Below are 17357 nucleotides of genomic sequence, written 5' to 3'. Positions count from 1 at the left end.
AGGCAATGTTCTTCACTGCACAAGTGATTTTACAACTCACAGTGGGAAATAAGCTGCACCTCCAGCTATGGAAATCCATTTAAGGCTCTGCCTCTGAGGGCAGAATAACCTCACGAGCCCTTGATTTTTGCAACAGAAACAACAGAAAGTAAGAAGTTTTGCAGTGGATAACGAGAGCTACCTTTGAGGAACCAGAAGCAGCAGGATACTTAATTAAACCTAGGAAAACAAGAGCAGAAACCAGAAAGAAGAGGGCAAAAACTGCTTTTTCAAAACCCCTTTTTTGTTACCAGACATCGGAGTGCGTTGTGAAGACTCCATCCTTCAGTGATTCCGGGGACATCCAGCGGACAGGCAGCAAACCCTTCCCTCCTTTCCGGTAATAATCTGTCTCATAGATATCTCTTGTCATGCCAAAATCTAGAAGGCACAAGTTTTATTAGTTTGCATGATGAAACAACAAACACTGCACCTTACTACAAGCCACCGTCATCAGCAGATGTAAAGTTTGGTATAAAGAATCTTCCACCTGTCAGCACGGCACTTTGCCTTGCAGAGCCTTCACCTGCCTGCCTAGGGATGGCTGCCTTGCCTCTCCTTGAAAAGCCAGCAGGCATTTTTACCATGGACATCAGCAGTCCGAGCTGGATCCCGATCAGCTCTGAATGAATTAAATATGTTATTAAGGAAAGTTCCACAGTTTACGTCCAAGCCTTGCAGTAAGTCAAATCTTCTGAGGTTTCACGTCATACATTAATCTGCTCAACAGTCCAGTGTCTGTGTTTTTTTTTCTTTTCAAAGAATGCAAATAACAATTTTATTTCTTATCCTACTGCCTTTCATTAAAGAACCTCACATTTCGAGGGAAGTGCTTCTCTCACTTTTTTTCCTCCCTCAAAAGCAAGTTTTCAGTTCCTACGTAATATTCTACCTCAAATTCCTCAGAGGATTAGCCTATTCATCTATGACTAATGCAGACCACTATTAAAGCCACACTCCCAGTGACACGTGTCATGCCCTTAGCTATAAATACGTAAGCATTTGCAAGGCTTGGCCTAACACCGTCTGACTGGCACTCACTCCTTCCAGTTTTTTCCATATCATCAGCTTGATGTACACAGACTGGTTGGGCCTCGTATGAGCCTACTCAGGTAAGCAACTTCACTTCCAGATACTAACAAAAACTTAGTAAAACACATGTGATCAAACTGCTTGCTAAATTAAATGCTATCTGCTGACACAGAAAGCCTTGGACAAAATCCAGTTTATCACTTTTTGTCTTGGAAATGTGGAGTGAAAAGAGAAGTCCTCCAGCTTAAGCAGTTCTCACAGCCATTACTACAAGTCTACAGCTTGAATGAGAGACCACTAATGCTTCTCATTCCTTACCTGCTAGAGCTGCTGATACCCCAGTGATCCTGACTAACAGCCCCATCTGTGCAGCTATTCCAGCACTCCCACACACCAGGCTCATCTTACCCCCAGCAGAAAGGAAAATTCTTTTAATGCATAATGCAAATAAGTAACAGGTATGCAATAAGCATAAGACAGCACAAAACAAGGCTCCTCCTTTGAGATCTAAGCAGTCTAATCTGGCGTGTTCTAGCCAAGATGTCCCTCAACTGTGTCCACATGAAGTGATTTTCTATACAGGCACACGAACAACTGTAGCGCAGCATATTTCATGAAATGCTTTCTGGGTAACCATGCACCATGTTAAAGGGAGGAAAACACACCACCTTGAAATCACACAACTGTAAAACACACTGGAGTAGGAATGCTGGAATGGAAAGGATTTAAGGCTGACTTCCTCAAACCTGCAGAAAACATACATAATCCCCCAAAGATCTCATTTCCTAATTAACTGACTCAAAATGAAATCATATTTTCTTTCTCCCAAATGACAGGATTACTTACACAAATTATCAAAATAGCTGAGTTAAGCTCAAAGAAAAAGAATTAGTTTCCTAGAGCAGAAGGCTGTTACCATACATGCTATTTTAATATGCACAACTTAAAAACAGCCAAAAGCTCAAAATCACTCTCTGGAGAGAAGTCTGAAAAAAACTCATCTGACACTGTTTTGGAGGAATGGTGAAAGGGGAAAATAAGTGGTGTTCTAACAGCAGAGCAGAGGAAAAGCCATTCTGTTGTCTGGAAAGCAGCACTGCAGTTCACACTGGAAAGCATCCAGCTGAAAATCAAGCCTTACATTCCACTCCTAATTCAGATACGGTTTAAAATAATACTAAAGTTGTTTTTCTTGAATCAAAAAACAGGAGATGGAATTATTTCTGTGCGTTAACAGAAGAGCAAATGACACACCAATGGTAACCGTGCCATCCACCCAGATGTCTGCAGCATCTGCACCTCAAATCGTTGCCTCACCCGCTCCTTCTAAGCCTACACGCTATACTATTTCCTCAATGGAACAACAGCAAGGAGAGGTATTCCAAGAGTTTCAAATCAGCGTTGACTGCTCACACGTCCTAAATCACAGCTAGCCTTTATGTGAAACATATTTCATTCAGCAGAAACTAGAGCTAAGCTCATAAAGATTTTAAAAACAGGCATAAGAAAAGCTAAAATGCCCTCTAAGATGTTGATTTTTCAGGACGATGTTTTTCATTCCTGTAAACACCAAAAAACACCAAAAAACACACCTCCGATTTTCACTGTGAAATCTTCTGCCACCATGCAGTTTCTTGCTGCAAGATCTCTGTGAACAAATTTGTTGGCGTTGAGGTATGCCATCCCATCAGCAATCTCTCCTGCCATTTGAATCATCTTCTTCAGAGTTGGAGGTGCTTGGCCAGGATTACTCTGAGCAGGATTAAGATGATAAAACATGTAAGGGGAAAAGAAAAAAAGACACAAACCTATTTCTGTACCAAACCACGAGGTATTTTTTAAAAATGACGAGCACTGCAGCACCTGCTTGGGGGGACAGATGGGCATAACAAGATGATCTACAGACAGAACTCCCAAACAGCCCTTTTGCAGTAGGCCGTGGGCCACACTACCATAGGGAAAACAAACAAGGAAGACTTTTTAGTAAAACTGTGTTGTTTCTTACACGTGATGAGCTTAAACAGTTCATTCAGCGTGGATATTTTCTGTACCCAATCACTTCAGCAACTTGATACATTCCACGTTCTCCATTTATACCACATACATTCTCTGTTGCACATAACCATGTGCTCACATTCTGTTCCTGTGAACTACTTATATCAGAAATTCTAGATCATTCCACCACTGGTAAAAGACAATCACTGGGCTTATTCTCTACAGAGTCAACTATGTTTTCAATGTTCAGTGTCATCTTTCAGACCCTACATCATAAGGGGCAATTTTAGCTGTTACACTGATGGCCTACATGTTGAAGTACATACGTGTATTAGCAAGCACGCTGATTTTTAAATAGACAGGCCTTATTTGTAATTATTTTCCAATAGAGGCAACAGGCAGGATGTAAAGCATGAAACAATTACCCTAACGTGTATGCTTCAACAAGCCAATCTTTTCAACTTCTTGACAAGAATTAGGCTAGACAAGGGATTTAATTCAAATGTGGAAAATGGACTTGGTACCACAAGATGGGGCCTATTCCAGGCAGCACACCGGGCTATTTGCAGTAACTAACTCATAAAAAAAAGGTGTTGCAGATCACAGGGCAGCGTGTTTTGTTCTTAGAGCTTAAGGACAAGGGCAAGAAAGGCTAATTGCCTGCTGCTTCTGACATGACGCCTTTTTGCTCAAGATGATTTTGAGTGAAGAAATAATAATAAAACAAGTTGTGACTCACCTCTGTGTCTGGCCTCAATGATCTCAGATAGCTTTTGAGGTCCCCACGTGTCATCAGCTCCATGATAACTAGGGTAGGCTGGCCCTGAGAAACAACACCTAGCAGGCGAACCTGGAAGAGGAAAGTCAAACGCTCAGCTACAGATTCCACCAACTGAACTGCAGTAAGCATTTATTCATGTGATACATAGCCCCAGACACCCATGAAACAGTGGGAAATGTCTGGAAGCAGATTTGCTTTCTCTCTGACTCCTGCTGAACAGCAATATTCTAATGCTGACGAGTTGAAGCTAAAATCCAAGCACCCCTTCAGCCAGTGAGGACATGCCCCGAACACCCTCTGGCCGTTAAAGCACCACGGCCTTATCAGTCTGCCTCGTTACAGTTTCAAGACTTACCACATGGTGACAATTGAACTCCTTCATCACAGAGGCCTCGTTTAAGAACTCGATCCTCTCACGCATGCTTGCAGACTCATTGACCGTTTTGATGGCCACCCGGGTCTCCGGCTCATCCTTCACCACTCCCTTGGCTATTCCCTCATATACCATCCCAAAAGAGCCTTGCCCAAGCTCTCGGCACATGGTGATCTTCTCGCGGGGCACCTCCCATTCATCTGGAACGTACACTAAGCAGAAAGAGAACATGCCATCACGTTCTGTTCTCCTAACTACTGGGATCACTTTATGATATCAACTGTCTGAACAACTTTGCTGTAAGCAAAGCTGGACATCATCTTAAGACCCTGAATCATGCATGTGAATATTCCAAAGTCTTTCCCTTACAGAGACAGGCTTAGCACACAAATACATCTTAAAAGGAACTTTAAAGGAATGCAAAGGGACTGGCAGAATGGGATAAAAAACAAGGAACCTAATGCACACAACCAGGGTCATTCAGCTCCTGCTGCTGCCCAGGAGCAGCCAGCACAGGAACCACCAAGGAGTTTATCTACAGTACAAACAGCAAACCCTTCCGCAACAAATGAAGTAAATGTATCTCTTTTTACACCCTTTCCCTCAAGCTTTCAATGGGCACATCAGATACTTTTGTTTCTTCATTGGAAGTGGAATAAAGGAAGGAGTTATTTTTTGCTACCAGTGGCAAACAACCTCCTTTGGAGGCAACCAGAACTATTTTAAGCAAAACTGTCCAATTGACAAGCTAAGCAAGTTCATGTTCTGACCGGCAAGTGGTGAGCTTGTTCCAGGAGGTCAGAACAGGGCTCAAAAGGACAAACAGCAAACCTGGAATTCATGAATTCTTCCTTCAATTTAGTAACAAAATTACTGTCTAAATAGGCAATGCTGTGAAAAAGAAACCCACCCAAGTTAATCTCAGCCGAATAAACTACAGGAAAAACTTCAGAAACTCCCCACTTTCAATAGGCAGACAACATTCACATACAACTGCCTGTGAATTAACTATGGGTGTGCAGATACAATGAAGAGAAAGAGGTTTTACCACATCCCTTTGTCAGTGTTTCATACCTTCCCAAACCAGACACAAACAGAGCATACAGAACTAAGTGCACAGAGGCTCAGGCCACACTTACCGTCCGAAGCACTGAAGTACTCAGGGTTCACAGACGCATAAAGCACGCCGTTGCCCAGTCTGTCGCTGTTCCTGTTGAAATACATTATTTTTTTTCTTTTTTAATCTTTGAGCTCAAGTAATTGCAGACTGACTATTCTACAGCTTTTCCACTGTTTGCTCAATCACGAAGTATTTACTGTAGGTGGAGAGCTTTTCAGAGAAAGAAGACAAATCACGTTCTTATTCTACTTCACATAATCAGTGGGAAAACAGCTCAGAACATTTTTCCCAGGAAACCTGCAGTCTTCTCTGCTGCTGATGTGGTACAGAGAAGTGTAAACACATGGTACTTTCAGCTGCTAGGCAAACTTCCTTTAAGAAAGGCAGCTGTGCACTGATACACCCAGGAGACGTACGGCTTTAACATCACCTGCTTTTTACTGTGAGGCAGAAGTGAGCTAGCAAAGAACAGGGTGTTATTTTTTCATTCGGGTTTCTGTTCCACTACTTTATAAACTGCTTCTATTATTTTACTTTCCTGGTGTGATTTTCAGAATAAGATGTTTATTGAGAGTTGTACAAGTTCTTGCAGGGGGCAAAGCTGTACAAATAAAATTAATAAACAGACCTCAGAAAACCAAAGAAAACATTTTTTGTGTGCTAGAACAACAGCTTCAAGAAGGATGGGGGATCAGTTTCTCCACGCTGGAGAGGACATGGGAAGGCCAGCAGGCACCTCACTTCACTAGAGGCAAAGCCCTTTCTGTAGTGCTTGGGAACTGGGATTACAGCGAGCACACAAAGGGATGAGAGCTGGGATACTCAATGGGCACAACTTAAAAGTATGTGTAACAAAAACCTGCATGCTTAAAAAGTTGCAATACTGAACATTTGCACTAACTTCTGCTAAGTTCTCATTATGTATTTCTATTACATAGAAATTATTAAAGTACAATGCTAAGGAAAGCAAATCAATTAAAGTTCTGTCCAGCATGTAAATATTTGTATGTGTATGAAAGAATTGAAAAAAAACAACTTCAAAATTTGCAAGAAATCAAATTAACCTCACTTGAATGAAGTTTATAAAGCAACTTGCATTTCAAAGCACCTGATTATAAAGGTTCAGCATCTGCCATCACTGTCCCAGTTCCTGACAACCCTTCTTCTCCCCTTTCAAACACGATACTGTAATAAAAAGCCCCTTTGCATCCCAAGCAGGAGGCAGATACTGGCTGGTAACTCTACACCACCTCCTTCTACACACCAACAAGGCAGAATCCACTTTAGCTTCTCAAGTACTCTGAAAGCTATTTCACTTCTTACTTTCTAACTTGCTCCACAGACACAGATTTGAAAATAAGCATTCCCTTCCTGCAGTTTAGCTTTAACCACAAGTATAACTCACCTCTTCTTGTTAAAGACATACAGCATTATCAGCAAACCCCCAATGATGAGCAGGAAAGCAATGGGGAGCACAATTATCAAATGGAGGAAGTTGTCATAGTTTGCTGCTGCAACCAACAAGAAAACAATTGTATTAAGGTTTCTATAAAATCTCTATTAACAAAGAAACATTCAAAACCCACTCAGTATATTTCCATACACGGGAGAAATCAAAGTACTCATTTTCTTGTCTGATGTGGAAAAATGTACTCAGAAACACGCCCTGACTGCAGATGAGTGGAATAAGAGAACAGAGAGTGAAAAGCTTTGTACAGAACAGCGTCTGTCAGGAGTTTGGTTTCACATGTTATGCTTGAAGACTTACATTCCTTGGTGAACAATACAGAGCTGTTCACTTGTATATCAACCTTTCTTTTCCACCACCTTCTGTTCACCTTGCCATTGCTCCTACTTCAGAAGATATTCACATTGGTTCATCAGATTCCCGCAATTAGAAAAACAAGAATGAATAAAAGATGGAGTCTGGCTTTCCATGGACACAGCTGATCTTCAGCTAAACACAGAAGTTCCCAAGACGGTCTCTGTGTACCCTCTACAGACCTATTCTTCCAAAACCTGAATCGCTGCCATTCTCAGGAGCAGAATCCCCCTTTCATCAATGCCAGCTTTATCACAACATTCCTAACATCAATTCTAAAGTACAAAAAATCATACTGATAAGTTAAAGAAAATCTGCCAGGCCAAATTCTTAGCAAATCACTGGTTCTTACGCAGCCAAGCAATACTGGTCTTACATTTGGGTTGTACATAGAAAGAGACTGGCTCAGTCCAAGATCCATTTCCAGCCAATGACGTGGCCTGAACTCTAGCAGAATAATTTCCGGGGTTCAGATGAGTCAGCTTCGCCCCTCCGAGCTTCTTGTATTCCTGTCTCGAAACACATTCTCGTTTCTCCTGGAAGGAAAAAGCAATTTGCAGCTCACATCAAGATCTTCATACTCTTGGCTCTTGAGAAGAGGGTATGGCTGCAACATAAGCTGATCTGTATAACTAAATACCCCATCTGACTAGTTTTAATTCAAACAGCTTAAGGAGATGTGGAATCCAAAACCTGACAAAATAAGACAAAGGAATGAGATGCTGCTTGCTACTGAGTGTTTAAAATCACCATCTCCATCACTGGGCTGTAGCAGCACTCAGAAAGAAGGAACTAAAAACAAGATTCCATTTTGTGTCTCAGTTGGGACCAAGTTGAACACTGCTCAATTATTAAAAGCTGGGTAAGCTACTGATCTCTGAAAGAAAGCAGCTACCATAAACACCATATTCTTAAGAATACAGAAAACAGGTCTATTCTGAAGATCACATTTTTGGTGAAAGTCACAAATATAACTCTTGCAGTGCTACCAGATCTCCAAGCTTTTTATTACAGCCTGCAAATGATTAACAAACCATTAAAGTATTAATTTGTACAGACTGAATGTACCTAAACATTGTACCCCCCCCCCCACCCCTCACTCAGTTTTGAGTTATGTATGTTTTTTTAAAGCTTAATAGAAGTCATAACTTGCAATCCCTTTCAGATTCTCATTTACAAACTGCAGGTAAGCCCTGTGGGCAAAAGACTAATAGGGAACTCCAAAGATTAATGTGGATGGCAGACTGGCTGCTAAGTCACTGTCTGTGGCATCAAGTGCTGTTTGAACCTCAGCAAACTCAAGTGCGACAATGTTAGCTTTCAGTTACAGAGGCTCTTCACGTAGCACTATGTCTCTTGTACCACAAAAGTCAAAGCAGGGAAAATATTCTACAACTGTACTTAAACCTGAACTCTCCAGGGCTGAAAATACAGGCTGAAAAATTCTACCTTGGTTAGACAGTCTGATGTGACAAAATAAAAGTATAAACTAGAGTAACAAACAGTAAATATTAATAGAGAAGTGTCAGATCCTCACCTCTCCATGCTGCCCGTACTTGATTTCATACATTAGTATCAGCCCATTTGGATTTGTAGGTTCTAACCACTTCAGGTAGACGGTGTTTTCTTCTTTTGCTTCCCATGCTACTGTTCCTGGAATGTTATCTGCTCCCTCTGTAAAATATTTACAAGTAATGTGAGAAGAATACCTACTGCAGGTAAAAAACAGGAACTTAGGCAACAGTTGATGGTGAGGGGAAAAAATAAATAAATAAAAGTTCACACTATTCTTTAGGTCACAAAGCATTGAAGTACTATCTGAAGATCCAGAGGGTGTACACAGCTTCATCAGATATCAGTGCTGTTTTAGTAAATGTGCTATATTTGCATGACGTGAAACTGCTTATCAGCATTTGGTTCTTCATTCCAAGCCTTTCACTACATCAAAGCCATGCAGACACAGCTAGTCCCACCAAATGGCTGCAAACAACAACCTGCTAGAAAGACAGCAAAATCTGCCCCACTGCCATCCCTACTCTATAGGTAACCTTAGGAAACTCCTCAGTCTAAAACAGGGTCTCATCAGCAATTCAGCAGTTGTGTTTATCCCCAGTCATTTTCATCCTTGGCCATTTTATGGTTTTTATTTAAATCCTAACAGGAGCATGAAGACAGTTTCAGTCTTACGAGGTTCAGAATAATTTAGCTTTTAATTTTCAAAACCATACACTAAATAGCTGGGAACGCTTATGTCCTTGTTCCGGATCTTGCATATTTCCTTATTTCCTTGAAATAAGCAATACCTTCACTGACACAGCTGAACCCAGATCATGAGGGAAACAAAGCAAAATTACTACCACTCTGCATCAAATATTCCCAGACATCTGCTGGAGTCAGCAGCTCTTTGCTGAATGCACAGGAGCTTACACTAAAATCATCTCTATTCTTCTCAGAAGAAGTACAATCTGTATAATTCCCAAACATGACTAGAGCATTCAGTGTTTTTTATTTGAAGTATTCTAGATGCCCGTGATTGGGCACAAAGCATCTCAGTAATCCTCCTGTTTCCAGGCTGGACAAATGCTTGGTCATTATGTGACAGAAGAAACATTTGGCAAGCATTTCCACCAGCAGAACTAACATCTGTAAACAGTTCAGCATGAACACAGCAAAACTGAACACCAGCAGAGAAACGTTCCCTTGTCTCTATTCAGCATGCAGGGAACTGAAGAATAAAACCTTTTCATCCATCGTTGTCTGCGGCTCTCATCTACAAAGCTGGGAAACTATTTCTCTCATAATCATCTAGGTACTGGAGGCAGGGCTGCCCTTCTCCAGATCAGAAGACAGGCTCAGTACAGATGACTCAGTACACAGGAGAGACCAAACGAGACAATTAAACTACTGCAACAAACTTTCATGTAGTTCCAATTTATCTTGTGTTCAATTTTTATTTCATGCTCCCAACACTTTCTCTATCTGTTTTCAAAGATTTGTCCCCCTTGAGATTCAGCTCTTCCCAGACAAAAAGAATGCAACAAAACCTTGATGCTTATGAGAGCATACCTGAAGGCATGGTTCTTGCAAAGACAAAGTTGGAAGCACTGCAACCAAGCGTGTCAGCTTCATGGTTGCAGCTGTGAATATCAATGCGGTAAAGAGTAAAAGGCTGGAGATGGGAGATCACAGTTCTCTCCTTGCCATCCACTTTGGTCTCAAAGAACGGGTATTCCACCTCACTCTCCTCTGTATCAGAAACGTTGGTGAAGTGATCTGCCCCAGTTGTGTTCCTGTTTCGAGTGGCCAAAGTGGCATTTGCAATTCGGAACACATCCCTCCTCTTCCGATCAGGTCTGTGGAAAAAAACAAACACAGGAAAAAGACCTCATTAGAGAAAATTCACTTTTCCTCTAGGTTCAGGAAAACTGGTGAAAAAACGCAGTAAAATAGGCAAGTGCTATTAAGAAAAAAAGCTACATAATAACACGGCAAGGCAAGAAAACAGCCCTCTCTAGCTAAACCTGCAGTGCATCGGTACATCCTATTGCTCACCTTTGGCTGGAAATCCATCTACACTCTGAAGCTCAAAGTGAGCTCATGATACATGTGCAAACTTCTGACCACCCTGGTGCTGGCACAATAAACTGAATAGCAAAGACAGATTCTCTGTTATTTAATATGCAAACTGGATTTGTGTTTAATGACAATAATGTTGAAGCTTAAAATAAAAATCAGATGGTAAAGGTTTAAAGGGTTAGGGAAAAAACCATTCTGAAGTTTGCTTGAATAGCACAGCTAACTCTCAATGGGCTTAACTTGTTGGTCTGTTCAGTTACAAACGAATTGCAGAACTTTGAATGCACTGGACTGAGAAAAGAAACCTTGGTAGGAAGCTGAAAGCCATGAAAGTCAACAGCCACTACTATGTGGTCATTTGTGTATCTGACTCTCTTTACTTGCTGTGAAGGACAAACCTTCCTAGATGAAAAAATGCAGCACTAATTTTGTGTATAGCAGGGTTCAAGTTTGTTTTGCATCCCTATGAGATTTGTGAACTGAATTAAAAACGTGAGCATTTACAGCAATGCCACAACTTTCCCAAGTCTAAGGAACAGCTGTAACAGCCAGGCTTGAGTGGCATGACAAACATCAATATAAAAATACTCTACAAATATTTTGCTGGTATGAGTTAATCAACACACAACTGCTAAATAAAAGACATGCCACTTGATCACATGTCAAGTCCGTGTCTGTTTTGCCCATAAGCACTAACTAGGTAAGCAGGAGTGCCTCTCCACCTCCCACTTTCCTCCTCACTGAAGTCACCAGCACTGCTCAGACCTGGATAGCAGTGCACCAGGGCAATTCTTTGGGCTGCATCCTGCCCCACCTGCCACCATTTAGCGCCTGGTCAGCACAGTGGTTCTCAGTAACAAAGGTGAAGTCTACCACATTCCTACCAGAGTAAGCTGCAGATCAGGTGCGTAATGTCTTCCCCAAGCACACAACGGGAATAAGTGAATACAACAGGAGAAACTGATTCACTATCTGACGAAATGTCAGACCGTTCAGTCACAAAGCACCACGTTGCAGAGCAAGCCAAAAAGAGCCTGACTTGATTTTGAAATCTGGCAGAGAGTGGATGAATTTCTTTTTTAGAGTTGCCGATGAAATTTTCCAAAACCCTTTTACTGTGTCTTGAGGAATCATTCTGACACTCTCAGATGCCATGTAAACCACAGCACAGAAATAAAGACAAGAAAGAAGCTTGAGTTACCAACAAATTGTTTTAAGAAACATACAAGCCAATTTAATCTCTTGTCAGCGGGATGCGTGAGTATTTCACAGGAGATGGAAAGCATTTCCTTCTCCTCTGCAGTGATATTTATGGAAGTTACTAACCCTATTTAACTTGCTTTGGAAGAGCACCCACTGACTGTTTTGATTCAGTGGAAAGAAAAAACTTTTCAGGTCCTAAAAACACACGGAATGACCTCCAAACAGCGCCACAAATTCTGTGATAAAAGCAGTGAAATTACAAAGCTTGTTTCCAATCAACAGAAGTATAAATTCAAATATGAACCCAGAAAGTGTGTCTTAATCCGCCACATTTATGGGACGCAAGATTTTTGATTGTATCTGAAAAAATGTACAGTCCTAGCTGGAATTTGGGTGAAACAAAGAGACTTGGTGGTGAAAACTACAGTTGTATCATGGAGAGAAAAAGACCTACAGGAAAACAAAGGCAAACATGATTAAAACATCAAGAGCTTGGACACTACTGCTTTGCTGTCAAACAGCTTCCTGCTCCAGTGAAAGGCAAAGATAAAGACAAAAAGCAGAAACCAAGGAAAACAAGGAAGAGGCAGGAGATAAAAACAAGAAAGTTCATCTATTCTGTTAAAGGAAGTAAGAAAAATAGGACTTTGTAAAAATGAAATCAAATTGACATTGGTCAAAAAAACAAAAGCAATTTAAAATGCAAACTAACTGTTCCAAGAATCACAGAATGGCCTGGGTTGAAGAGGACCTCAAAGACCATCCAGTTCCAACCCCCTGCTGTGTGCAGGGTCACCAGCCACCAGACCAGGCTGCCCAGAACCACATCCAGGCTGGCCTTGAATGCCTGCAGGGATGGGGCATCCACAGCCTCCTTGGCCAACCTGTTCCAGTGCATCACCACCCTCTATGTGGAAAAATTTCCTTCTAACATCCAACCTAAACCTCCCCTGTCTCAGTTTAAAACCATTCCCGCTTATCCTATCACTATCCGTCCTTGGGAACAGGCATTCCCCTCCTGTTTATATGCTCCCTTCAAGTAGTGGAAGGCCACAATGAGGTCTCCCTGGAGTTCTTATGCCCTATGTCAAGTTTGTAATTACTTCTGAGATACCTTCTACTACAAACAGCATGCATCTCATCCTGCTCATTACAGAACGAAGGAACTTCATGAGTAACTTTTCATCCTGTGGTCACGAGCGTCCGTTCAAGACTAATCAGAGTCTTAACGTTTGAAATCTACCTCATGACTGCAATAACCACAGTCATCCAAGAATTGCACACAATATTAGATCAACAGACTTCAAGCAACCTTAAAACCACACAGCTGAATATCTTCACGCAGTATTACATGCTGCATTTCTTTCACAATATCCTGGAGACAGGTAGAACACTGAAAACAAATACCACTATTGAGGCTTACATTAACACATTCAATAACTTCTCCCTTTGGAAAGAACAAAACATGGACATCAGCAGGTAACAAGCTGTTCAGATTTGTCCCACAGAGATATTTTACTAGCTCCATCTCTAATTTCCCTAACATAACATCTGAAGCTGCTTAGCTATGCAGCTATTTCTGAACGTTATACTTTATCTACCCTTGCTGTTACAAAACACGCCCTTATGGCAATAAGTTAAGCAGAATGGGAAACAGCCAAGCTTTCAGGAAATTCTTTGTGAGCTGATCAGCTTATTTGTTACTATCTGAGTTCAAAGTTCTGAGATTTCCCTTTTGTTTTGGGAAACGCGAGCAAATTGGTGAGAAAAACAACACATTTTTAGATGACCAGACTGCTGAAATAAAAACAGTCTTTTGTAAAAGCTGCTTTGATACATTTTCAGGTAGTTTATAACTTAAAAATGCCTTTTAAAACTCCTTCGTATTTCATAAAATCCAAAATAAGCTCTCATTTGTACCATCTCACATTGCACAGGGGGACCTGGGTGGTCATGGCGGCTGCTACCTCACCTTTGCAGCTGGCTGTTATCATCATAAGGAAAACACTGCATAAATTCAACCACAAACACGAAACGTGAACCAGCCAAAGCCCAGGTACAATACTTAACACCTCCAAAGAGAAACAGTACTTATTGCCTCATTTTTTTGGACAAAGCCAAGAAGCACTGAACATATCGTCTCCAAACCAAACAGGTCAATTCAAAACTGCCTTGAATAAAAGTTCCAAAAAAAAAATCCCCAAAGAAACAAAAAAAACAAACCCCATACTGGAGAGTAATATAACCCAATTTCAACGAGTAACAGAGCCACAATGCAGAGTACTCAAACACAGGGCTTGAACATGAACTTAACCTGTCAACAGCGACAATGGATAGCATGCATGATTGAAAACTGACTCCTTACAGAAACTGGAACATGTTAAACAGCTGTATACCGGGCGCTAGGCTCCAGGGTCCAATTACCTAAAGACCAGCTTACACAAAAGATAAATAAGAAATTCAAGGATCAAAAAAAGAATTGAAAAAGATTGCAGACTGTCTCAACTACACTGACAGACAACGTTAACACATTTCACGTATTGCCTGCATATTCTTCCTCATTCAAAAAGGCTGAGCTCTAGGAAACATTAAAAATGCAATTAGCTGAAAATCATTACCTGGGGACAAAGATGGAGTTGTGAAGGAAGTTCTCAAAGACTTTCCGGTACTCTGCTTCCTCCTTCTCAGCTTGTTTTTCTGCCTCTGTCTTGGGACAAGCACAACAAGGTCCTTTTTCTCCCCCACAGCCCTCTGGCTTGGTGGGTTCAGTAGCCTCTTCTGTATCAATGGTCCCATCAGCATATCTTCGAATTGGGACTTTATCTTAAAAGGAAACAGGCGGCTTATTTATTTTTTTTTCCTCTCTGTGTTACAAACATGGTAACAATCCACATTTACACATTCTTTTCTACTTGTAGTTACTCATAAAAGAACTGTGAAGCACGGCACAAGCTTCAGCCCCTGTAAATAATCATTTATTTACAGGCATTTCAAAATAACTACTTCAGTTAGCCTACCTTTGGAGCAGTAATTGTGTCTGTAAAGGTAACTGTCCTGAGGTTGCTGCTGCCATCGTACAATGTAGTATGAGAGGTTGCCATTGGGAAGAGAGGGAGGATTCCATTTCACAATCAACTGGGAAGAGGAGTTGGATGCTGAAATAACATCCAAGGGAATGGATGGTACTGGCATGGAAAAAGAAAATGAAGGCATTTTAAACCCAGCACATTCTACAATATATCTGGATGCTTTTAAAGTAAACCCCAGATAATAAGCATACCTATAACAGTGTTATCAACTCTTCACCAAGTGAGGAGGACCTTACCTGCAGCATTGGTTCGTATATACACAATTTCACTTTTTGCTCCATGAATGTGATGGTTTTCCATCATAGTGAGGGTAACAGCCTTGACATAAATGGCATACTGAGTCCAAGGTTTCAATCCCTGCAGTAAAATTCCAGGGTCATTCTCCTTATTCGGTGGCAGGTCAACATCAACCATATTCCAGCTATTGGAGCCACACGCATCTTGTCCATCATACTCTGTCACATTTTTGAATGGCCTGAAACATTGGGAAAAAAAATTGTACAAGATACTTATTTTCTACTAAAAACTGTCACACATTTATGCAAGTACCTCACTTCAATGTTGTCTCACCTTCGCCTCCCACCTAACACCATTCTGAAACTCCCTTTAACCCCTCCAACCCCCCAAAACTGAAGAGTTATTAACGTACTTATTTGTATTTTGATTCTATTTTAAACCTGAGCTCTTTCAAAGATATACAAAGGTAGAAGGACCTCTGAAGAAATTACTCTCCCTGCAGTAACTGCTTCCTACTTCAAGAGAATGCAGAAAATTACTGAGGTTGAATAATGTAAATAACTTCAAATAGGAAGACAAGCCATCGAGGTGGTAGGTAAAACTTCTGATATGTGACATCCACTTAGTACTACGGTTAGAGAAGATCTCGCAGAAACAGGAGTATGACTTGGAGAGCTCCAAATTAGTTCCCTGAGAATACTCAAGCCATCCAACTCTTTTGTTCCCAAATTTAAAACTACCCAATGAATTTGGAATCCATTTATAGTCCTCAGGCAAGATAATCTTCATTTTAAAGGGTTGTTTTTTTTTCACTCAACCAAGAATAGAAATCAAATGGAGGCAGGATGTGAGGATGAATTATGCAAACTGAATGAAATACGTAAACTGTGAAGCAGAAACTACCTGAAGGAGTTTTGCTGACTAACTTGTCTCAGTGTAACGACAGTCAGAAGAAAACTGCCTACTATCCCCTGACTGTCTCCATTAGCCTCTGCAGATGTCTACTCACGCTTCTTTGTAGTAAACGGTGAAGCTAATGAGATCTCTGTAATCTGGAGGGCGATACCGTTCCCATGTCAGTTTAATCCGATTCTTCAGTGTTGTGTTGGAAACAAAACGCAGAATGTGGCTTTCACCTGCAACACAGAAAGACATCACAGGGCAGAGTTATCACTGCACTGCCTGATTGTTTTGCTTAGCAGTTATTGCTTTTTCTTATGTACCAGTTTTTGCTAACTAGTCTGTCCAACAGGGCCTATGATACCACAACACTCAGGCAGCCTTTGTCTCCTTATACCTTAGTATTTCATCCTACCATATTTGAGTGCTTAGGGGTAAGCACTGGTCTGGCCTTGGCAATCACTGCAGTGTACACTGGAGCTACTTATTCTTCAGAGCTTTTTTTGAAGCACATTTTCTTTTAACGCACCATCAGAAAACTCTTGAGAACTACTTCAGCCTCTCCCTGAATGAGAAATCAACGTCCTGTTTATTCACAGGACTGGTTTAGTAGCACTAAATTCACCATCCAATTGCAATACACAGGCAGAGATGTAAGTGGACTCCTTGTTCTCACTTTCTGAGACAATTTTAGGCAATTACAATTTGTCTTTCTGGAGAATAGACAAGATAGAAAGCATAAAGAAGTTTATATTCCTACTCATTACAGGCTGGACCAAAACCTCCAAAATACAGATCATATACTGCACAGCCATTTGATGGCAGCAGCTTCCAGCTACTCTTCTGAACAGAGCTGGATGGAAGCTGGCAGCTTTGAAATGAATGGCTTCCCACTACCAAGTCACTGAGTTTTCCAGTCCAAAACAAAATAGCATTTTAAAAACTTCATGCTTGGATGAAAAAATTGTGTTCTAAGTGTCAACTGTGTGACAGTTTCTAATGTTTCATACAAGTCTACAAAAATAAAGGGGGTTTCACCCTTGTGTACACTGGCACTGTTGGTGCTATCTTTTCAAAGGCAGTTTAGCTTTTGTTGATTCTTTTCCCTTCTCAGAGTCAGAAAGCTTTCTGTAATGGTTTTTTTTTTAAACAGGCAGCGGCTGGCACTTGCCTCAGTGGTAGTAAGGACT

General features: G+C 41.0%; 1 protein-coding gene across 2 annotated transcripts in view; it reads right to left on the bottom strand.

The window, feature by feature from the left end:
- The window catches only part of IGF1R (insulin like growth factor 1 receptor), a 133842-nt gene that overhangs the window by 9864 nt on the left and 106621 nt on the right, over window positions 1-17357 (bottom strand). For both annotated transcript variants that reach the window (XM_072345176.1, XM_072345177.1), the window contains 13 exons: window positions 16277-16403; window positions 15267-15505; window positions 14959-15126; window positions 14560-14764; window positions 10229-10515; window positions 8700-8836; window positions 7539-7698; window positions 6746-6851; window positions 5360-5430; window positions 4203-4432; window positions 3806-3916; window positions 2664-2823; window positions 291-420 (listed from right to left, as the gene is read on the bottom strand). In XM_072345176.1, the coding sequence (XP_072201277.1) occupies window positions 291-420; window positions 2664-2823; window positions 3806-3916; window positions 4203-4432; window positions 5360-5430; window positions 6746-6851; window positions 7539-7698; window positions 8700-8836; window positions 10229-10515; window positions 14560-14764; window positions 14959-15126; window positions 15267-15505; window positions 16277-16403 (2131 nt within the window). The remainder of the gene's footprint in view (window positions 1-290; window positions 421-2663; window positions 2824-3805; window positions 3917-4202; window positions 4433-5359; window positions 5431-6745; window positions 6852-7538; window positions 7699-8699; window positions 8837-10228; window positions 10516-14559; window positions 14765-14958; window positions 15127-15266; window positions 15506-16276; window positions 16404-17357) is intronic.

The sequence above is a fragment of the Excalfactoria chinensis genome, chromosome 10, assembly GCF_039878825.1.
Source record: "Excalfactoria chinensis isolate bCotChi1 chromosome 10, bCotChi1.hap2, whole genome shotgun sequence".
Taxonomy (NCBI): Eukaryota; Metazoa; Chordata; class Aves; order Galliformes; family Phasianidae; genus Excalfactoria; species Excalfactoria chinensis.
This window is presented reverse-complemented; position numbering and strand designations above follow the sequence as displayed.